The sequence below is a fragment of the Panthera leo genome, chromosome B3 (assembly GCF_018350215.1).
Source record: "Panthera leo isolate Ple1 chromosome B3, P.leo_Ple1_pat1.1, whole genome shotgun sequence".
NCBI classification, from domain to species: Eukaryota; Metazoa; Chordata; class Mammalia; order Carnivora; family Felidae; genus Panthera; species Panthera leo.
In genome coordinates this window covers 146,125,008-146,148,485 of record NC_056684.1, presented here as the reverse complement: position 1 = coordinate 146,148,485, position 23,478 = coordinate 146,125,008, and the positions used below count along the sequence as shown (strand labels likewise).

The following is a 23,478-nucleotide window of genomic DNA, read 5'->3' as shown; positions in this document are numbered from 1 at the left end:
GGGCACTCCGGCAAATCAATTGGCAAAATCGCACAATTCGGTAGAGAAACGGACACGAGAATTGAACAGATGTTTCACAGAGGCTATCCAAATAGCCCTCAAACATACAGAAAGGACGCTGCGCTCCACCCGTCACAGGGAAGTGAAAATTTCTGAAAAGCCACAGGAGAGAAAGTGGTTCTGATTCCAACGGCGGTCGGTGCGGTGCCTTGTCTCAGACTAAACCTTTGCAGGCACAAGTATAAAGTGGAAAAACTGCCCGGCAGACAGTGATTTGAAGGCATCAGAGGACAAGCAGACACAGGCAGACACGGGGAAGACTGTGCCCTGGAGAGATTGGTCTGAGGGCAAAGCCCAGTCCTTGCCACAGCTGCAGCTAGAATGCAGGGGAGCGGGCACCCGTCCAGGCACAGGGGCAGGTCGTGGGGTTCGGGGCCCCACCTCAGACAGGTGCAGCCAGAATGCAGGGGAGCGGGCTGCCGTCCAGGCACAGGGGCAGGTCGTGGGGTTCGGGGCCCCACCTCAGACAGGTGCAGCCAGAATGCAGGGGAGCGGGCTGCCGTCCAGGCACAGGGGCAGGTCGTGGGGTTCAAGGTCCTCCCTCAGTCAGTGCAGACCAGCGACGAGGCCAGGGTGCTGCGTCACGACCTTTATACAACGTGTGTCGGGCCGACCTGCAGACTGAAATCAGCCAGGTGGGGACAGAAATCGTAATGCACTGAACGTACCAAGGTAAGTGTTGTGTGGGAAGACGTTTCAGCCACGTAAGAACACACACAACGTGTGTATGGAAGGGTAACATGTGTGTGCCACCTGCTCATAACATATGTATGGTGTTAGATTACAGTACAAATGTTTTTCCTGTGAGCAGTGCGGTCAAACAGTTTGGAGATGGTCCTGGCCAATGCTGTGTGACAACGGACGAAAACGAGCTGCTGAGACTGAAAGGACAGATGTAAAACTGTCACTAATGCAGACGACACAAGCACGTACGATGAAAAGGCGGCGGAATCCGCACAGCCCTTAGAACCAGCAAGAACAGCAGCAGGGGCTCCAAACAAACCCAGGAAGCAGTCGTGTTCCGCGGTGTCAGCAGAAACCTGCTAAGAACGCGTCATCGAAAACGAGGCACGATTCACAGCAACCCAAGGACTTTCCGAAGAAAGAAAGCCCAAGAAACGGCAACTCCGGCAACGGACCTGAAAGGGCTCCGAGCGTCTGGAGAAAACCGCCTTCGGGGGCGGGCCGGCACCGTGGACGCCACGCTACGCCTGCCCGCCCTGCCCACACTGCCCCCGCACCCAGCCCTCCACCGTCAGCAGGGCCTTCCAAGGGCTGGGCGGGGGTCACCTTCCCCCTGCTTCCCCAGCACGCACCCGGGCACACACCCACGGTCCAGAAGCAGCAGCGGGGTCGCCTGTCTCCTGTCTGCAGGCAGGACGCAGGCAGAGGCCAGAGCGGAGCTGCCCTGGAATGAGCTTAACTGGGCTGAGCTGGGCTGAGCTGGGCTGGGCTGAGCTGAGCTGGACTGAACTGGGCTGAACTGGAAGGAGCTAGCTAAGTGGGTTGGGCTTGGCTGAGTGGAGCTGAGCTGAACTTGACTTAGCTGGGCTGGGTTGAGCTGATCTGAACTGAGCTGGGCTGAACTGGGATTAGCTGGGCTGGGTTGGTTGAGCTGGGCTGTTCTGGACTGAACTAGGCTGAACTGGGCTGGGCTAGGCTGGGCTGGGCTGGGCTGAACTGGGCTGAGCTGAGCTGAGCCGAGCTGGGCTGGCTGGGCTGGGTTGAACTAGAACGAGCTGGGTTGAGCTGGGCTGATCTCAACTGAGGTAGCTGAACTGGGCTTAGCTGGGTTTAGCTGGGCTGAGCTGGGCTGAGCTGGGCTGGTCTGGGCTGGGCTGAACTTGGCTAAACTGGGCTGAACTGAGCTGGGTTGGGCTGAACCAGGCTGGACTGGACTGAGCCAAACTGAGCAAAGCTGAGCTAGGCTGAACTGGCTGGAATGGGCTGAGCTGAACCAAGCTAAGCTTGGCTAGGCTGAGCTGGGCTGGGCTGGGCTAGGCTGAGCTAGGCTGAGCTGGGCTGACCTGAGCTGGGCTGAACTGAACTGGACTGAGCTGTGCTGAACTGGGTTGAACCAGGCTGAACTGGACTGTGGTAGGCTAAGCTGGACTGAGCTGAACTGGTCTGGTCTGGGCTGCTGGGTTAAGCCAGGCTAAGGTGGCTGTGCTGGGCTGAGCTGGACTGAGCTGGGCCGGCTGAGCTGGGCTGGACTGAATTGTGCTGAGTTGGGCTGAGCTGGGCTGGGCTGAGTTGAACTGGTCTGAGTTGGACCGGGCTGGGCTGAGTTGAGTTGATTTGAACTGGGCTGAACTGAACTGGGCTGAGCTAGGCTGAGCTGGGCTGGACTGAATTGTGCTGAGTTGGACTGAGCAGGGCTAAGATGAGCTGAGCTGGGCTGGGCTGAGTTGAACTGGTCTGAGGTGGACTGGACTGGGCTGAGGTGAGCTGGACTGAGCTGAACTGAACTGGGCTGAGCTAGGCTGAGCTGGGCTGGCCTGAATTGTGCTGAGCTGGGCTAACTGGGCTGAGCTTCACTGAGCTGGGCTGAGCTGGGCTGAGCTGAGCTGGACTGGACTGGACTGAACTGGGCTGAGTTCAGCTAGGATGGGCTAAGCTGGTCTAAACTGGGCTGGGCTGGGCTGAACTAGGTTGAACTGAACTAGACTAAGCTGGGCTGGGCTGGGCTGGGCTGGGCTGAACTAGGTTGAGCTGAACTAGGCTAAGCTGGGCTGAGCTGGGCTGGGCTGGGCTGAACTGGGCTGAGCTGAGCTGAACTGGGCTGAGCTGGGCTGGGCTGGGCTGAACTGGGCTGAGCTGAGCTGAACTGGGCTGAGCTGGGCTGAGCTGGGCTGAGCTGCACTGAACTGGGCTGAGCTAGGCTGAGCTAGGCTGAGCTGGGCTGGACTGAATTGTGCTGAGCTAGGATGGACTGAGCTGTCTTGAGCTGAACTGGGCTGGGCTGAGCTGGACTGGGCTGGGCTGAACTGGGCTGAGTTCAGCTGGGATGGGCTAAGCTGGGCTAAATTGGGCTGGGCTGGGCTGGGTTGGGCTGGGCTGAACTGGGCTGAACTAGGTTGCACTGAACTAGGCTAAGCTGGGCTGGGCTGGGCTGAGCTGGGCTGAACTGGGCTGAGCTGGGCTGAACTGGGCTGAGCTGAGCTGAACTGGGCTGACCTGGGCTGAGCTGGGCTGAACTGGGCTGAGCTGAACTGGGCTGAGTTCAGCTAGGATGGGCTAAGCTGGGCTAAACTGGGCTGGGCTGGGCTGGGCTGGGCTGGGCTAGGCTGGGTTGGGCTGGGCTGGGCTGGGCTGAACTAGGTTGCACTGAACTAGGCTAAGCTGGGCTGGGCTGGGCTGAGCTGGGCTGAACTGGGCTGAGCAGAGCTGAACTGGGCTGACCTGGGCTGAGCTGGGCTGAACTGGGCTGAGCTGGGCTGAGCTGGGCTGAGTTCAGGTGAGCTGGGCTGGGCTGGGCTGAACTGGGCTGAGCTGAGCTGAACTGGGCTGAGCTGGGCTGGGCTGGGCTGAACTGGGCTGAGCTGAGCTGAACTGGGCTGAGCTGGGCTGAGCTGGGCTGAGCTGCACTGAACTGGGCTGAGCTAGGCTGAGCTAGGCTGAGCTGGGCTGGACTGAATTGTGCTGAGCTAGGATGGACTGAGCTGTCTTGAGCTGAACTGGGCTGGGCTGAGCTGGACTGGGCTGGGCTGAACTGGGCTGAGTTCAGCTGGGATGGGCTAAGCTGGGCTAAATTGGGCTGGGCTGGGCTGGGTTGGGCTGGGCTGAACTGGGCTGAACTAGGTTGCACTGAACTAGGCTAAGCTGGGCTGGGCTGGGCTGAGCTGGGCTGAACTGGGCTGAGCTGGGCTGAACTGGGCTGAGCTGAGCTGAACTGGGCTGACCTGGGCTGAGCTGGGCTGAACTGGGCTGAGCTGAACTGGGCTGAGTTCAGCTAGGATGGGCTAAGCTGGGCTAAACTGGGCTGGGCTGGGCTGGGCTGGGCTGGGCTAGGCTGGGTTGGGCTGGGCTGGGCTGGGCTGAACTAGGTTGCACTGAACTAGGCTAAGCTGGGCTGGGCTGGGCTGAGCTGGGCTGAACTGGGCTGAGCAGAGCTGAACTGGGCTGACCTGGGCTGAGCTGGGCTGAACTGGGCTGAGCTGGGCTGAGCTGGGCTGAGTTCAGGTGGGATGGGCTAAGCTTGGCTAAACTGGGCTGAGCTGGGCTCAGCTAGGCTGAACTGGGCTGGGCTGAATTGTGCTGAGCTAGGCTGGACTGAGCTGGCCTGAGCTGAACTGGGCTGGCTGAGCTGGACTGGGCTGGGCTGAACTGGACTGAGTTCATTTGGGATGGGCTAAGCTGGGCTAAACTGGGCTGGGCTGGGCTGAACTAGGTTGCACTGAACTAGGCTAAGCTGGACTGGGCTGAGCTGACCTGGGCTGAGCTGGGCTGAACTGGGCTAAGCTGAGCTGAAGTGGGCGGACCTGGGCTGAATTGGGCTAAACTGAGCTGAACTGGCCTGAGCTGGGCTGAGCTGGGCTAGTTCAGCTGTGATGGGCTAAGCTGGGCTAAACTAGGATGGGCTGGGCTGAGCTAGGCTGAGCTGGGCTGGGCTGAATTGTGCTGAGCTAGGCTGGACTGAACTGGCCTGAGCTGAACTGGGATGGGCTGAACTGGGCTGAGTTCAGCTGGGATGGGCTAAGCTGGGCTAAACTGGGCTGAGCTGGGCTCAGCTAGGCTGAGCTGGGCTGGGCTGAATTGTGCTGAGCCAGGCTGGACTGAGCTGGCCTGAGCTGAACTGGGCTGGGCTGAACTGGGCTCAGTTCAGCTACGATGGGCTAAGCTGGGCTAAACTGGGCTGGGCTGGGCTGGGCTGGGCTGGGCTGAACCAGGTTAAACTGAACTAGGCTAAGCTGGACTGAGCTGGCCTCAGCTGAACTGGGCTGGGCTGAGTTGGCCTGTACTGGGTTGGGCTGAGCTAAAGTGGGTTCAGCTAGTTGGTTTGGTCTGCCTGAATCAGGCTTCAGCGAGTCAAGCAGGGTGTACTGTTTTGCCAGGTCCAGCGGCCAAGGTCAGTGAGGCTACATTGAGTGGGACTGAGCAGGTACGACAAGCCTGGCTGGCAGGCTGAGCCAAACGGAGCTGAAGGATTTTGGTGGAGTTTGTGGACTGAACTCAGATGAGTTAGCCTGCTCGAAATCGGGTCTCCTGGGCTGACGTGGGCCAGGCCGGACCAAGGCGGACTCCCGTGACCTGAGCTGGTCTGAATCAGCAGAGCTAGTGAGGCTGGGTGTGGAGCGGGTTAGTATCACTGCTCTCGGCCGTCCTGACGCGAGGCCACGTGGACTGGTCGGTCTCACCGGACCGAGGGGGCAGCGTGGACAATGACCTGGGGTCTGGGCTCCGGGGAGGAGTCACCACCTGGGGGAGTGGGGGAGGACTGATCCGGGCTCTGCTATGAATGGGGCCTGTAGTCGGGCTCCCTGGAGCCTCCGCAGGTCAGGACACGAGTCAGACACCTCTGCTCCCCGAGAACCCCACGTTCCTGCCACTCAGGGCTGCGGGCAGGGCGTCCTGGCCAAAGGTAAGAACACCCCTGCTTCTGGCAGGGACACAGGGGTTCGTGGGAGGGCGTTGCTAGCAGACTCGGGGAACAAGAGTCCAAAATGAGCATCTGCCCCCTGAGGCTGGAGAAGGGGTCCCCGTGCGCCCCTCCACCCGACCACCCCGCTCTGCCCCACACTTCTCCCCCTCAGACTCCGCCGGTCGGCACTGACACTGCCTCCGCCCCCACAGCCTCCATCCAGGCCCCCCTCGTCTTCCCCTTGGCCACCTGCTGCAAAGGCACCGTCGCCACTGCCCCGTCCGTGACACTGGGCTGCCTGGTCACGGGCTACTTCCCGATGCCGGTGACCGTGACCTGGGATGCGGGGTCCCTGAACAAGAGCGCCGTGACCCTCCCCGCCACCCTCCAGGAGACCTCTGGCCTCTACACCACCACCAGCCACGTGACCGTCTGGGGCGAGTGGGCCAAACAGAAGTTCACCTGCAGTGTGGCTCACGCGGAGTCCCCCACCATCAACAAGACCGTCAGTGGTGAGCCACGGTCGGGCTGGAGGGGGGGGCAGGCGTGGCGGGAGCGGCTAGGAGAGGAGGAAGGCGCCTGGGCGGGCACGTGGGTGTCGTGGGCTCAGGGGGCTGACGCCACGCTGCCACCTTCACCCCTAGCGTGTGCCATGAACTTCATTCCCCCCACCGTGAAGCTCTTCCACTCCTCGTGTGACCCCCTCGGTGACCCCGGTAGCACCATCCAGCTCCTGTGCCTCATCTCCGGCTACGTCCCAGGTGACATGGAGGTCACCTGGCTGGTGGATGGGCAGAAGGCCACGAACATATTCCCATACGCTGCCCCCGGCAGGCAGGAGGGCAAGGTGACCTCCACCCACAGCGAGCTCAACATCACGCAGGGCAATCGGGTGCTTTTGCTTTTCCGTACAGCACAAAGAATTCTTTTGATAAATAGATTTTGTTTTTTAATTTATTGAAGTACAGTTGACGCACAACATTCTGGTGGCTTTGGGCGTGGAGCACGGGGATGGGACAGTCTGTGCACTATAAACGGCTCACACCCGTGTGCCACGTTTGTTGCGAACGATGAGCCAATGTGAGCGGATTACGGCTGAGTAAAGTCCGGAGTTCACAGTAAGGTCCACCCCTAGTAGGTTCTCTGAGCCTGCACCCTGTCCGCGGTGCTGCCCCGGTCAGCCTGCTGTTCAGGCTGCTGTCCTCGTGTTTCCCCCACTACCGTTTCCTACAGAAGAATCGCCCGGCCCGAAGATCCCCTCTGCCCCACCCGTTCCTTCCTCCCTCCCCCCAAACGCCCGGCAACCGCTGACCTTCTCGCCGTCACACTACATGTGCTGTCCCCCACATCACGCAGTGCGGACGGTACAGCGTGTAGCCTTCTCCAGCTGCTCCCTCCCCTCAGGCCACACGGGCCGGCACGCGGCCCACATGTGCCCACGGGGTGCTGACTGTAGGGCTTCTCGGCACGAACAGACCTTGCAGTGGCCCTGCCACGAGGAGGGCAGGTGTGTGTGCTGGCCTGGCAGCCCGAGCCCTCCTCCACCTTCTGTAAGAAAGAATATCATGTCGTCCAAGGTCACTTTGCTTGAAAGAGGCACCCCCGGCGGGGGGAGATGGTCGGCACCATCCAGGTGAGGGTACTACACAAATACCTCATATGCCTGCACATAATATTGCATATACACAGTAAGCATCTGCAGGCGCCTGGAAGCAGGTGCCCATAGGGGAGGGGAGGGGTTGCTGAGACGCTGTGGCAACAAGTCAGGCTGGAACGAGCCAGGCCCCGGGCCAGGCTGGTGTCTCACGGCTGCCCTGGACGACCACCACCGCAGGCTCTGACGCCGCGGGTCGGGGAGAGGCCCCTGGAAGGGACATCCGTGAACACCTCCAAAGCATCTCTTTGTTCTTGTAACCACACGGTGAATGTTTCTGAAAGCCAAACCCAGAGCTCAGCGTGATGGTTGAAAAGCGTCAACACTAGGTAATTTCATCGCCTCACCAACTTTTCTGTGAAAGGATTATTCTGGAAAGGACGGGCCTTGCAAACCTAGGCTGGGACAGGTGTGTGGTCTCTGACAAAACCCAGTGCCTGACGGCCCACATCCCACTGCCACGCCCTCGGCAGCCGAGGCAGCCCTCCCCCACACCGATCCGCCACAGCAGGTGCCCCAGAGCCCCGTGATGACCCCACGAGGGACAGCGACCGGCACCACGCCAGGGGCACTGCATGGGGACCAGGGGAGGGAATTAGCTGTCCAAGGGGAGTACGATGTGCCACTTTGTCTTGCCAAAACCCTTCCTTTAGAGGTGCCTGGGGCCCCATGTCCCTAACGCACGGTAGCCGGGACACCCTCGAGGGTTTTGCCAAACGCATCGGTTCCGGTGATCTGACCAGAGTTGTGTAGATGGATGTGCTTCTTGAGCAACCAGGGGCCCACAGCTTGCAGAGGACCCTAACTGCCGGGCACCGCGAGAGGGGGCCGGGCTGCGGGAGCCCGGAGTGTGGGGTGCACGCTCCCTTCACCGACGCTGTGACCGATGGCATTTGCAAAGTGGCCACTGCAGTATTTCCAGGACCACGGGCTCCTCCATCACCTTGCCCTGCCCCACGCAGGGGGCGGGGGTCTGCTCCCCTCCCCAGAAGCCCAAGGGTCTCTGTGAACTCCGTGGGGATGGGGACACAGAAGAGCCATTGCTGGATTCCTAAGATCAGGACCTAAGGAGACATGGCTTCTCGTGGGAGTCAGGCCCTGGGCCCAGCGCAGCCGTCCAGCTACGGCCAAGGTGCCATTCTGGGGAGCCCCGGGGACCGAGTGGGCCGGACCCACCCAGCCAAGGCCCCAGACCCTAGGAGGGGCCCAGAGCCCTCGCTCACATGAGCGTGAGCAGGGCAGAGAGCCTCGCACCACAGGCCGAGGGCTCCAGGCACACCCACAGCCCAGCAGGCCCGGATTGGGACTTGGACGTGGTGCGGAGGCGTCCCCATCGAGGCCTAACACCGCAGGAAGCGGCAGCCTGGGGTGCACACTGTGGTTGTCCAAACACAGGGGCTGAGGGTTCACGGCCCCCTTGCACGGGCAGCACAGGGACCACAGGGTCTCTCAGCTACAGGGACATTTTCAGGTTAGGTGACCACCATGAACTCTGTCCCTGCACATCAGGCTTCTGTCTGTCCTCTAGGGTAGTAGCTTCCCTCTGACCATGGGCAGATGACCGTGACCGTGGCTGAAGCCAGAGGAAGACAGCGTCCCACCAGGGAGGCCACACTGCTGAGTGGACGGGACAAGGCCCAGGGCAGGGCCTCAGGCTATGGGTGGGTCAACCTGTGCCCACACCACACGCCCAGGTGAGAGCGGGGTTCCTGTGCCCTCCTTTGGGACCCCAGCCACCCCCCACAGCCCACCCCCGCACACTCAGGCCCTCTGAGACAGAAAGTACCCAGAAGAAAAGGGAACTTCAGGAAGCGTGTCGCCGAGCCACCTAGTTTCAATCCTGTTCTTAGTCTTCCCACGGCTGCCTGGGGGCTAGGAAGGGGGCTATGGGCACAGAGCTCAGCCACAAGGAGCCACATGTGCCTGGGGCCAGAGCCGGAAGGGCCGAGGTGCTGGGGCCAGCCTTCCATCGCCCCAGCCCTTGGTGAGTAGGCTCCGCACGGAGAGAGGGCGGCGTGGGGGCAGCAGAAGCAGCACAGGAGCCAAGGAGAGACGGGGCCCCACGGAGGGGCCGGAGCAGCCAGCATGGGGGACACAGGCTGCCTGGGGGCCAGGGCACCGGCCAGGGCAGGGACGAGGGAAGCATGGGCAGGAGCGCCCACGCCAACATTGCTGGACGCACCGGACATGGCAACTGGGCCTTCAAGGAACATGATGGCCATGGTGGGCCTGAGGCCTGCCCTTTGCCATCTGTGCTGGGAGCCCAGGGCTGGGCTAGACTGCGCTACTGCAGGACCAAGGCCGACATGGACAGACAGGCCTAAGGTGAGGGCACAGGGAGAGGCCGGCCCAGCACAGGGGAAGAAGAGGACCCCAGATGGCCCGAGGGTCCTGTCCCGGACACTGGGGCTGGCTCTGGCCCCAGGCCAGGGTCAGAGGTGCTGGCCGTGGGGTCCTGGACTGCAGCACATGAGCAGGGACAGAGCACGAGGGGCTGGCAGGGGCTCCCGTGTGCTCTCCCCTGCACAGGGGCAGACGGTCAGGAGCCAAACCTGGGCTAAGGAGTCTGGGATGGGCAGCTGAGACCAGGGCAGCCCTAAGAACACACAGTAGTTGCGGGCTGAGCTCGCCTGTGGGGGAGAAGTCATGGGGCAGCAAGGGCAGAAAGCAGCTGTGGTGGAGTTTGTGTAGGTGAGCAGGGGCAGGGAGGCCAGGAGGGGGAGGGGCTGCCCCAGGAGCTCCAAGGACCAGTGGTGGAGTAGCAGCAAGGGGCAGGGAAGCAGGGGTAGGGGGTGGGGGCAGGAGAGACAGGGCTACCCCAGGAGCTCAGGAGAGCCAGCAGAGCTTCTGAAGGTGAGCAGGGGAAGGGGGAGAGCAGAAGGGGCAGGGGGATAACAGAAGGGACAGGAGGCTTGCCCCAGGATCTCCCAGAGAGCACACAGAACTGGTACAGGTGAGCAGCGGCAGGGGGCAGGGCAGCAGGGGTCGGGGGGTGGGGGAAAGAGAATCAGGGCTGCCTAGGAGCTCAGGGGAGCAGGCAGATCTTAAAAGGGTGAGCAGGGGCAGGGAGAGGACAGGAGGGGCAGGGGAGGGCATGACAGGCAGGGAGAGAGCAGAAGAAGCATGGAGAACCAGAGGGACAGGGGGCTGCCCCAGGAGCTCCCAGGCAGAACACAAAACTTGTGCAGGGAGCAGGGGCAGGGGCAGGGCAGGAGGGTCAGGGGGAGAGCAGGAGAGGCAGGGAGAGAGCAAGAGGGGCAGGAGGAGATCGGGAGAGGTAAGGGGGAGAGCAGGATGGGCAAGGGGAGAGCAGAGAACACACAGAGCTTGTCAGGTGAGCAGGGGCAGGGGGGGCAGGGCAAGAGTGGCAGGGGGAGAGCAGGAGAGGCAGGGCTACCCCCAGGAGCTCAGGGGACCAGGCAGAGCTTTGGAGGATGAGTAGGGGGTTGGGAGAGAAGGAGGAGCAGTGGGAGAACAGGAGGGGCAGGGGAAGAGCAGGAGGGGCAGGGGAGAGCAGGAGGGTAGGGGCAGGGCAGGAGGGGCTGGGGGAGGAGAGGAGAGTCAGGCCTCCCCAGGAGCTCAGGGGAGCCAGCAGAGCTTCTGCCGGTGAGCAGGGTTCCTGGGAGGGCGGCAGGGGCAGGGGGAGAGCAAGAGGGGTAGGGCTGTCCCAGGAGCTCCCTGGGAGACACAGAGCTGGTACAGGTGAGCAGGGGCAGGGGGCAGGGCAGGAGGGGCAGGGTCGAGGGCAAGAGAGGCAGGACTGCCCCAGAGGCTCAGGGAGCAGGCAGAGCTTGTGAGGGTAAGCAGGGGCAGGGGACGGGCAGGAGATGCAGGGGGTTGCCTCAGGAACTCCCAGGGAGCACACAGAACTGGTACAGGTGAGCAGGGGCAGGGGGCAGGGCAGGAGGGGCAGGGGGAGGGCAGGAGGGCAGGAGCGAGGGCAGGACGGGCAGTGTTGTCCCCAGGAGCTCCCAGGGAGCACACAGAACTGGTACAGGTGAGCAGAGGCAGGGGAAGGACAGCAGGGGCAGGGGGAGAGCAGAAGGGACAGGCAGCTGCCACAGGAGCTCCAGGGAGCACACAGCTGTACAGGTGAGCAGGGGCAGGGGGCAGGGGGCAGGGCAGTAGGGACAGGGGGCTGGGCAGGAGGGGCAGGGCCACCCACAGGAGTTCAGGGAGCAGGCAGAGCTTATGAGGGTGAGTAGGGGAGGGGAGGGCAGGAGGGCAGGGGAGAGCAGAAGGCACAGGCACTGCCCCATGAGCTCCCAGGGAGCATAAAGAGCTGGTACAGGTGAGCAGAGGCAGGGGAAGGACAGCAGGGGCAGGGGGAGAGCAGAAGGGACAGGCAGCTGCCACAGGAGCTCCAGGGAGCACACAGCTGTACAGGTGAGCAGGGGCAGGGGGCAGGGGGCAGGGCAGTAGGGACAGGGGGCTGGGCAGGAGGGGCAGGGCCACCCACAGGAGTTCAGGGAGCAGGCAGAGCTTATGAGGGTGAGTAGGGGAGGGGAGGGCAGGAGGGCAGGGGGAGAGCAGAAGGCACAGGCACTGCCCCATGAGCTCCCAGGGAGCATAAAGAGCTGGTACAGGTGAGCAGAGGCAGGGGAAGGACAGCAGGGGCAGGGGGAGAGCAGAAGGGACAGACAGCTGCCACAGGAGCTCCAGGGAGCACACAGCTGTACAGGTGAGCAGGGGCAGGGGGCAAAGCAGGAGGGGCAGGGTGGAGGGCAGGAGAGGCAAGGTTGCCCCAGGAGCTCAAGGGAGCAGGCAGAGCTTGTGAGGGTGAGCAGGGCCAGGGAGAGGGCAGGAGGGGCAGGGGAACGTCATGAGAGGCAGGGGGAGGGAGAACGGAAGAGGCAGGGGAAGAATAGGAGGGACAGGGGGCTGCCCCAGGAGCTCCCAGGCAGCACACAAAGCTGGCATAGGGAGCAGAGGCAGGGGGCAGGGTAGGAGGGGCAGGGGGGAGAACAGAGGGGGAAGAGGAGAGCAGAAGGGATAGAGAGGGAGCAAGAGGGGCAGGAGGAGAGCAGGAGGGGTTGAGAGAGAGCAGGAGGAGCAAGGGGAGAGCAGGAAGGACAGGGTTGCCCCAGGAGTTCCCAGGGAGCACACAGAGGTGGTACAGGTGGGCAGGGGCAGGGGGCAGGGCAAGAGGGGCAGGGGGAGAGCAGGAGAGGCAGGGCTGCACCAGAAGCTCAGGGGAGCAGGCAGAGCTTGTGAGGATGAGCAGGGGTTGGGAGGGCAGGAGGGGCAGAGGGAGAACAAGAGGGGCAGAGCTGCCCCAGGAGCTCCCAGGGAGCACACAGAGTCAGTACAGGAGAGCAGGGGCAGGGGCAGGGCAGGAGGGGCAGGTGGAAGGCAGGAGGGGCAGGATTGCCCCAGGAGCTCAGGGGAGCAGCCAGAGCATGTGAGGGTGAGCAGGGGTTGGGAGGGCAGGAGGGGCAGGGGGAGAGCAAGAGGGGCATGGAGAGGGTAAAAGGGGAAGATAGAGGACAAGAGGGGCTGGAGAGTGGGCAGGAGGGGCAAGGGGGAGAGAAAGAGGAGTAGGGCTGCCCCCAGGAACTCCCTGGGAACACAAGGAGCTGGTACAGGTGAGGAGGGGCAGGGGGCAGGGCAAGAGGGGCAGGGGCAAGGGCAGGAGGGGCAGGGGGGAGGACAAGAGGGGCTGGAGAGTGGGCAGGAGGAGCAGGGGGAGGGCAGGAGGGGCAGGAGGGAGGACAAGAGGGGCTGGGAAGTGGGCAGGAGGGGCAAGGGGGGAGGGCAGGAGGGGCAGGGGGAGAGAAAGACATGTAGGGCTGCCCCAGGAACTCCCTGGGAGCACACAGAGCTGGTACAGGTGAGTAGGGGCAGGGGACAGGGCAGGGGCAGGGAGCAGAGCAGAAGGGGCAGGGAGAGGGCAGGAGGGGCAGGGGGAGGACAAGCGGGGCTGGGGAGTGGGCAGGAGGGGCAGGGAGAGGGCAGGAGGGGCAGGGGGAGGACAAGCGGGGCTGGGGAGTGGGCAAGAGGGGCAGGGGGAGAGGAGGAGGGGTAAGGGGAGAGAAAGAGGGGTAGGGCTGCCCACAGGAACTCCCTGGGAGCACACAGAGCTGGTAGGGGTGAGCAGGGGCAGGGGGCAGGGAAAGAGGGGCAGAGGGGAGGGCAGGAGAGGCAGGGCTGCACCAGGAGCTCAGGAGAGCAGGCAGAGCTTGTGAGGATGAGCAGGGGTTGGGAGGACAGGAGGGGCAGAAGGAGAACAAGAGGGGCAGGGCTGCCCCAGGAGCTCCCAGGGAGCACACAGAGTCAGTACAGGAGAGCAGGGGCAGGGGCAGGGCAGGAGGGGCAGGTGGAAGGCAGGAGGGGCAGGATTGCCCCCGGAGCTCAGGGGAGCAGGCAGAGCATGTGAGGGCGAGCAGGGGTTGGGAGGGAAGAAGGAGCAGGGAGAGAGCAAGAGGGGCATGGAGAGGGCAAGAGGGGAAGATAGAGGACAAGAGGGGCTGGAGAATGGGCAGCAGGGGCAAGGGGGAGAGAAAGAGAGGTAGGGCTGCCTCCAGAAACTCCCTGGGAGCTCAAGGAGCTGGTACAGGTGAGCAGGGGCAGGGGGCAGGGCAAGAGGGACAGGGGCGAGGGCAGGAAGGGCAGGAGGGAGGACAAGAGGGGCTGGAGAGTGGGCAGGAGGGACAAGGGGGGAGGGCAGGAGGGGCAGGGGGAGAGAAAGACATGTAGGGCTGCCCCAGGAACTCCCTGGGAGCACACAGAGCTGGTACAGGTGAGTAGGGGTAGGGGGCAGGGCAAGACGGGCAGAGGGGAGGGCAGGAGAGGCAGGGCTGCACCATGAGCTCAGGGGAGCAGGCAGAGCTTGTGAGGGTGAGCAGAGGCGGGGGGACGGCAAGAGGGGCAGGGGCTGCTGTGGGGCAGGGTTGCTTCCGACAAGCTGTAGGCAGGAGGACACAGTGACCCTGGACTGTCCCCAGGGACCTGAGCTGAGAGAGCTTCCTGCAGCAGGCAGGGTTCTGGTGAGGTCTGGAGTCTGCAGGGGCTCGGGGGTGGGAGTTCTGGCCAGGAGGTGCTGAGGGCGGCAGGGCAGGGGGAGGTTAGGAGTGCTGCAGGGCAGGGGAGCTGAGGCCTGAACTGGCAGGACCAGGTCTCAGACATGCAGAGGCATGAAGCTAGAAGGATCCAAGGCCTGGGCTCAGCATGAGGGGCCAGGCAAAGGGGTGGGGGCAGGTGGAGGAGCTCCTAGGAGAAGGTGAACCAATGGGGAACACAGACTGCTCAGAGCTACCACCAGGCCAGGAGCTCAGGGCAGCAAGTGAGCTTGTGCAGGTGAGCAGGGGCAGGGGAAGGAAGGAGTGAAAAGGGAGAGGACAAGAGAGGCAGGGATATCCCCAGGAGTTCTGGGGAGCAGGCAGAGGTTATGACAGTGGGCAGGGGGTTGGGAGGGCAGGAAGAGCAGGGGGAAAGCAGGAGGGGCAGGGAGAGGGCAGGAGAGGCAGGGCTGCACCAGGAGCTCAGGGGAGCAGGCAGGGGATGTGAGGGTGAGCAGGGGCAAGGGGGAGGCAGGAGGGGCAAGGGCTGCCCCAGGAGCCTCAGGGGTGAAGGGCAGAAGGACTGAGCTAAGAGCAGCCCTGGACTAGGTGGGAGCTGAGCGGTACGGCACACAGAGACCACGAGGGCGGGGCCCAGGTGAGCCTCCCTGGACACGGGAGGGCGTGAGCCGCCCGAGGCCCGGTGGACAAGGTAGGGGGGAGAGGCGAGCCTGGGTAGGAAGGTCTCTGGGGCTGAAGGGACAGCGGTGGCCACAATCTTAGGCTCAGGGGCGCTGACCCCGCTCTGGAGGCTCGTGCGGATGGGGGACAGAAGGCTGGACATGACAAAGCCAGGAGGGGTGGCTCAGGGCAGTGGACCCGGTGCAGGGAAGGAGGGGTTGCTGGGAGTTTGAGGCAGGGCCGCCAGCCTGGAGTGTGGGTGGCAGGGGAGGCCAGGCAGGGCCATCAGACTTAGCAGAGGGGTCGGGTCTGGCTGGGGACGTGGGGTCTGAGGTGCTGGCACCGTGCACGAGAGGACAGCCAGGGCGGGGCAAGGCTCCCACCGGCACTGAGGGGCAGGCAGGCTCAGGAAAGACCTCGGCTGAAAGAGGGCTCTGGGGACAGGGAGGAGCTGGACAGGCCCCAGGGCACGGGCACTGGGTGAGCCCAGGAAGGCCTGAGAGGGGCTCAGGGCAGGGCCGGGATCCGGCGCCCGGGCGCTTTAGCTGCAGAGCTGACCCAGAAGATGTGAGGCCTGGAGGGCAGACAGCAGGCCACGACGGGGACTCCGGGCTGAGGGGCACGGGCAGCGGGTGGCAGAGGCCTGCTGTGTTCAAGAAAGGTCCCGCTGGCCCAGGGCAGATCCAGGCTGGGACAACAGGGCAGTGGGCTCAGGGCCTCAGCAGAGGCCCGTTGGGAGCAGGGGCCACCGGTCAGAGCTCAGACGGATGGCTCGGTCAGGCCGAGCACCCACAGGAAGCCCGAGTGGGGACCCAGGGGCTGGGCCCAGGAGACTCTAATCCAGCAGGCGGTCACCCAGCACCGACCGGGCCCACGGGGCCAGCACGTGCAGCCGCAGAAACACGAGGCCCTGGGGCGGCAGAGAGCTACGCCGGGCGGCTGGTCTGCAGACTGCCTGGAGGGCCACCCCAAGCCCGGGCACCTGATACCCTGCCCGGACCCTCCCAGGAGCGAGACCCTTGTGGTCACACGGCCTCCTCTCTTGCAGCCTCCACCACGGCCCCGTCGGTGTTCCCACTGGCCCCCAGCTGCGGGACCACATCTGGCTCCACCGTGGCCCTGGCCTGCCTGGTGTTAGGCTACTTCCCTGAGCCGGTGACCGTGTCCTGGAACTCCGGCGCCCTGACCAGCGGTGTGCACACCTTCCCGTCCGTCCTGCAGGCCTCGGGGCTCTACTCTCTCAGCAGCATGGTGACAGTGCCCTCCAGCAGGTGGCTCAGTGAGACCTTCACCTGCAACGTGGCCCACCCGCCCAGCAGCACCAAGGTGGACAAGACCGGTAAGAGGGTGTCCACTGGGAGACAGGCCAGGTCAGCTGGTCCACCTGGACCCCGGGGCACAGGAGAGGCACCTCTGTCCCCCAAGCTCGGGGAGGAGGGCCTCTGGGCCTGGCTGCCTGGTCCAGTGTGAGCACAGGCTGCACACCCCCACCATACTTCATCTCCACTGCAGGCACCAGTCTGGGGACGCCCCCCTGACCTGCCCTGACCTAGCCCACCCCAAGAGCTGTCCCCACCCCTGGCCCCCACTAACCTCCAGTCTGGTCTCTCTGCAGTGCCCAAAACAGCGTCCACAATAGAGGCCAAATCCCGGGAATGTCCCAAATGCCCAGGTGAGTCAGCAGGGCACCACCCTGCACACCAAAGCCATGGCCTGCATCTAGGGACTTCCTGGTGAGGGGAATGTTCAAGAGGAGCCCCCCCAAATGCTGACCCCCTGCATTGTGTCTCCCACACCAGTTCCTGAGATTCCTGGGGGACCGTCCGTCTTCATCTTCCCCCCAAAACCCAAGGACACCCTCTCGATTTCCCGGACGCCCGAGGTCACGTGCTTGGTGGTGGACTTGGGCCCAGATGACTCCAATGTCCAGATCACATGGTTTGTGGATAACACCGAGATGCACACAGCCAAGACGAGGCCGCGTGAGGAGCAGTTCAACAGCACCTACCGTGTGGTCAGTGTCCTCCCCATCCTGCACCAGGACTGGCTCAAGGGGAAGGAGTTCAAGTGCAAGGTCAGCAGCAAAGTCCTCCCCTCCCCCATCGAGAGGACCATCTCCAAGACCAAAGGTGGGCAACAGGACAGATGGGGCACAGGGAGGTCGAGTGGGGCCTGGCGGACCCAGGCCAGCCCTCCACCCTGGGAGTGACCATCTGTGCTGACCTCTGACCCCACAGGAGAGCCCCACGAGCCCCAGGTGTACGTCCTGCCTCCAGCCCAGGAGCAGCTCAGCAGGAACAAAGTCAGTGTGACCTGCCTGATCGAAGGCTTCTACCCGCCTGACATTGCCGTCGAGTGGGAGATCACCGGACAGGAAGAGCCAGAAGACAACTACCAGACGACCCCGCCCCAGCTGGACAGCGACGGGACCTACTTCCTGTACAGCAGGCTCTTGGTGGACAAGTCCCGCTGGCAGAGGGGAAACACCTACACCTGCTCGGTGTCACACGAAGCTCTGCACAGCCACCACACACAGAAATCCCTCACCCAGTCTCCGGGTAAATGAGCAGCGCGCCCGGCCCCCCAGCAGGCCCCCGCGGGCTCTGAGCGCCCACCCCTGTGTACATCACCCCCCGGGCAGGCACCCTGCGTGAAATAAAGCACCCAGCACTGCCCTGGGACCTGTGACACTGTCGTGCGTCTTTCCGAGGCAGAGCTCAGGACACCCAGGCCTCTGGGAGGTGCGGGCAGGCCAGGCTCCGAGGCTCAGGGGTCACCATTCACGGGAGAGCGCGGGTCCCACCAGGGGCCGGGACCTGAGTGGGCAGGTCTGCACAGGCGGCCAAAACTCATGGCCGGGAGCCGCCTGGGACAGAGAGAGGGCTTGGCCAGGGGCTACTCAAGGCCGGAGGGGGGCGACAGGGAACGGAGAAGCCCTCCAGAGCCCCTCAGGGAACGGGCTTTCCCACGTCTGGACCCGCCCAAGCTGTGGGACGCTGGCCTGTCCTCTTCCGCTGCTCCCCCCGTCCCCTGGACCTCTTGAGAGCTCTGAGTTGTAGCTCTGTGCCAGTGCAGTAGCCAGGCCTGACCCATGCTGTGAGGACAGGCCCTCACCCTCCCTCAGATGAGGCGGCCCCTCCTGACTTCATCCTGCCTGGGGCCAGGCCTGTCCACTCGTGGGGACACTCACCCCGGTGCCCCAAACGGGCAGAGGCAAGCAGTCCTGAGTGCCCAGGGGAGGGACCATCCCAGACACCCACAGGGACGCTGAAAACAAGCCCCTCCCACTGAGCAGGGCCACCTTCACAAACACACACACACACACGCACACACGCACACCTGACCCACCGGGCCTCACACGGGACAATGTGCCAGGGCCCAGACCGGAACCAGGCTTGGGAACCCTCACCGTGGACCCCAGCCTGGTCCCCACCCCCTCCCACACCCATCGGCTGCTCAGCAGCCCATCCACACGCCGACCACGCTGACCAGCCCTTCTTCTCCCCAGGACACTGGGTCCCCTCCCAACACACACCAAAACCCCCACCCCCAGCTGGCCTGACACTCGCACCCACTCGTTCGCTAGGGTCACTCCCTGCCACCCTCTCGACCCTTCCCTGGGCTCTGCTGACCCTCCCACCCTCTGGGCCGGGTCCCCAGGAGAACGGGTGTGGTGGTCAGGCTGCCTTCCCCCCAGACAGCCCCAGCACAGCGCAGAGCAGAGAGGGAGCGCGTCCCCACGGGCCGGGCCCAGGCGGGAGGATGGGGGCACCGAGGCCGGTGCCCTGAGGCTACGGAGGGCCGCGACCGTCACCCCGGGAACCACTCCTATGGGCAGGCATGGCACTGACCGCTCCCTTCCTGTCCAGAGCTGCTCCTGGACGACAGCTGTGCGGAGGACCAGGACGGGGAGCTGGATGGGCTGTGGACCACCATCTCCATCTTCATCACGCTCTTCCTGCTCAGCGTGTGCTACAGCGCCACTGTCACCCTCTTCAAGGTGGGTGTCCCCGCACCGTCCCGCACTGTGGCCCGCTGTCCCAGCGCTGGGGACCCGCTGGAACCATGCCATCCCCACACTGACTCGACGCTGACCCCATGTTGCCCCCACGCTGACCCCACGCTGACCCTGTGCTGACCCCACGCTGCCCACAGGCTACCCCCACACTGGGGACCCACTGGAACCACGCTATCCCCACACTGACCAGACACTGACCTCATGCTGCCCCCACACTGACCCCACCATGACCCCATGCTGTCCCCACTGTGACCCAATGCTGCCCCCACGCTGACCCCACGCTGCCCCCACACTGACCCCACGCTGACCCCACGCTGCCCGCACGCTGACTCCACGCTGCTCCCACACTGCCCCCATGCTGACCCCACGCTGACCCTGTGCTGACCCCACACTGACCCACACTGGGGACCCACTGGAACCACGCTATCCCCACACTGACCAGACGCTGACCTCATGCTGCCCCCACACTGACCCCACCATGACCCCTCGCTGTCTCCACTGTGACCCAATACTGTCCCCACACTGACCCCACGCTGCCCCACACTGCCCCCAGGCTACCCCCACACTGACCCCACGCAGACCTCACCCTGTCCCCACAAACTCCACGCTGCCCCCACACTGACCCCACGCTGCCCCGACTCTGACCCCGTGCTGACCCTACACTGCCCCCAGGCTACCCCCAGACTGACCCCACGCTGACCCCAGACTGACTCGACACTGACCCCATGTTGCCCCCACACTGCCCCCAGGCTACCCCCACACTGACCCCACGCAGACCCCACCCTGCCCCCACGCTGCCCCCACGCTGCCCCCACGCTGGGGACCCACTGGAACCACGCTATCCCCACACTGACCAGACGCTGACCTCATGCTGCCCCCACACTGACCCCACCATGACCCCACGCTGTCCCCACTGCGACTCAATGCTGTCCCCACACAGACCCCATGCTCTCCTAACCGTGACCCAATACTGACCCACGCTGACCCCATGCTGCGGTCCCACTGTCACCATGCTGTCCCCACGCTGTTCCCACACTGACTCCCACGCCATCCCCATGCTATCCCCGAAATGAACTCATGCTTATCCCATGCTGTGGACCCACTGTCACCATGCTGTCCCCATGCTGTTCCCACGCTGACCGCTCGCTGACCCCACCGTGACCCCACGCTGACCCCATGCTGTGGACCTACTGTTACCATGCTGTTTCCCCTGTGACCTCACACTGACCCCATGCTGTCCTGCCTGTGACCCCCATGCTGACCCCAGCCTGTCCCCATGCTATTCCCACGCTGTCCCCGCAATGACCCCAGGCTGTCCCCACACTGCCCCTACACTGTCCCCACGCTACCCCACGCTGACCCCATGCTGCCCCCACACTGACCCCATACTGTGGACCCACTGTCAACATGCTGTCTCCCCTGTCACCCCATACTGACCCAATGATGTGGACCCACTCTCACCATGCTGACCCCACTGTGACCCCATACTTTCCCCATGCTGTCCCCATGCTATTCCGTAGCTGTCCCTGCAGTGACCCCATGCTGTCCCCATACTGACCCCATGCTGACCTCACACTGTCCCGCCACTAACCCTATGCTGTCCCCACCGTGACCCCATACTGACACCATGCTGTGGACCCACTGTCACCATGCTGTCTCCCCTTTGACCCCACACTGAACCCATGCTATTCCCATGCAGTCCCTACACTAACCCCACACTGACCCCACGCTGCCCCCGTGCTGCCCCCACACTGACCCCATGCTCTCCTAACCATGACCCGATACTGACCCCACGCTGACCCCATGCTGCGGTCCCACTGTCACCATGCTGTCCCCACGCTGTTCCCACACTGACTCCCACACCATCCCCATGCTATCCCCGAAATGAACTCATGCTGATCCCATGCTGTGGACCCACTGTCACCATGCTGTCCCGATGCTGTTCCCATGCTGACCCCATGCTCCCCCATGCTGACCCCGTGCTGATCCCACGCTGTCCCCACCGTGACCCCACACTGACCCCATGCTGTGGACCTACTGTTACCATGCTGTTTCCCCTGTGACCTCACACTGACCCCATGCTGTCCTGCCTGTGACCCCCATGCTGACCCCAGCCTGTCCCCATGCTATTCCCATGCTGTCCCCGTAATGACCCCATGCTGTCCCCACACTGACTCCATGCTGACCTCACACTGTCCCCACACTAACCCCACATGTCCCAACCGTGACCCGATGCTGACCCCACACTGACCCCATGCTGTGGTCCCACTGTCACCATGCTATCCCCACGCTGTTCCCACACTGACCCCCCACGCTCTCCCCTCTACCCCATGTCATCCCCATGCTGTCCCCGAAATGACCTCATGCTGACTCCATGCTATGGACCCACTGTCACCATGCTGTCCCCATGCAGTTCCCACACTGACCCCACCTTGTCCCCACACTGACCCCATCCTGACCTCACATTGTCCTCACACTAACCCCATGGTGTCCCCACCATGACCCAATGCTGACCTCACACTGACCCTACACTGACCTATGCTGTGGACCCACTGTCCCCATCATGCTGACCCCACGCTGTCCCTACAGTGACCCCATGCAGACCCCATGCTGTGGACCCACTGTCACCATGCTGTCTCCCCTATCCCCCACACACTGACCCCACATTGTCCTGACTGTGACCCCGATGCTGACCCCACCCTGTCCCCATATTCTTCCCATGCTGTCCCCAAATGACCCCATGTTGACCCCATGCTGTGACCCACTGTCACCATGCTGACCCTTGTGACCCCACACTGACCCCATGCTGACCTCACACCGTCCCCACACTAACCCCATGCTGTCCTAACCGTGACCCAATGCTGACCCCACGCTGACCCCATGCTGTGGTCCCACTGTCACCATGTTGTCCCCACACTGTTCCCACATTGACCCCCATGCTATCCCCTCTGTCCCCATGCCATCCCCTTGCTGTCCCCAAAATGACCCATGCTGACCCCCCGCTGTGGACCCACTGTCACCATGCTGTCCCCATGCTATTCCCACACTGACCCCACTCTGTCCACACACTCACCCCATGCTGTCCCCACTGTGACCTGATGCTGACCCCACACTGACCCCAAAGTAACCTCACACTGTCCCCACACTAACCTCACCCTGTCCCCACCATGAGCCGATGCTGAACCCACACTAACCCCATGCTGATCTATACTGTTGACCCACTGTCCACATCAGACTGACCCCATGCTGACCCCACAGTGACCCAATGCTGTCCCCACACTGTCCCTACGGTGACCCCTTACAGACCCCACGCTGACCCCAAGCTGTGGTCCCACTGTCACCATGCTGTCCCCACGCTGTTCTCAAACTGACCCCACATTGTTCCCATGCTGTGGACCCACTGTCACCATGCTGTCCCCACGCTGTTCCCAAACGGACCCCAGGCTGTTCCCACACTGACCCCCACGCTATCCTCTCTGTCCCCTCCCAGTCCCCATGCCATCGCCATAAGACTCCCTCCCACTCAAGTGGTCCCGGGGAGGGGGGCACCAGGATGGGGGGCTGTCCTCAAGGGTCCCAACCACGTCACCTCCTGCCCTCCTGCTGCAGGTGAAGTGGATCTTCTCCTCGGTGGTGGAGCTGAAGCGCACGATCGCGCCCGACTACAGGAACATGATCGGGCAGGGGGCCTAGGGCCAGCCGTCCTGGGCGGGTGTCAGCGCTGCCCCAACCCTGCACAGGATCCCGGTGCATCAGCCCGCTGCCAGGCCTGCTCTCCCGCCCTCTGACCTCGCCACCCTCTGACCTCACAGCCACCCTGGGCCTGCGCCCTCGCCCTCTGGCCTCGCGGCCCCTGAGAGCTGCATCCTGCGCCCTGAACCCCCGTTTGGAGAATCGCGTGGACGGCAGGTTGTGCCCCAACCTGAGCTGGTAGACGCCCGCTGGCCCCTCCACGGCGGCCGCCAGGCTACCGCTGTGGCCGCGCACGGGCAGCGGGCACGCTCATCCTGGAGGAGGCGGGCGGCTGGCGATCCCAGTGTCTGTCTGGCAGGGACCGGCCTCCGTGCGAACCCCGTCCAGGCCAGGCTCCAGGACGCAGGGTTTCCCCAGAGCAGCCACGTCGGCCCAGATCCTGAGGAAGCTTCCGACGTGTCACTAACGGTCAGTCAGATCTTCTGCTCGGGAGGAGACCGCGCAGACAAGGGCCCGGGCCTGTGGCCGCTGCAGGAGCCCCGTGGATGCCGGGGACAGAGTGACATCCAGCCAGACAGGCCTCCTGCAGAGGGGTCTGGTGACCTGGTCCCCGGGCCAGTGGGACACAGCCTCGGTGGACACAGGTGGAAGGTGCCAGGAGGCCAGGGCGGCAGGCCCAGCCCGCCCCACCCTGTGGCCGGGGCCTGAGTCCCAACAGGCTCACGCGGGGGGTGGGAGAGAGAGATAAGCCCACGGCCGGGCGGACCCCCAGGACTGGCTCTCCGCCCTGTCT

At 63.8% G+C, this 23,478-nt stretch overlaps 1 protein-coding gene and 2 gene segments (V, D, J or C); all 3 read left to right on the top strand.

Annotated features, from left to right (window-relative positions):
- LOC122222684 overlaps positions 1-23,478 on the top strand; it is a 171,637-nt gene that overhangs the window by 117,062 nt on the left and 31,097 nt on the right. The gene's annotated exons all lie outside the window — the stretch shown is intronic.
- Positions 5,027-6,679, top strand: LOC122223213. The segment is given in 3 exon segments: positions 5,027-5,641; positions 5,854-6,153; positions 6,286-6,679. Coding segments are annotated over 3 exon segments (744 nt in total).
- On the top strand, positions 9,198-22,835 carry LOC122223215. The segment is given in 7 exon segments: positions 9,198-9,279; positions 16,023-16,313; positions 16,590-16,646; positions 16,774-17,103; positions 17,212-17,532; positions 18,844-18,974; positions 22,602-22,835. Coding segments are annotated over 7 exon segments (1,281 nt in total).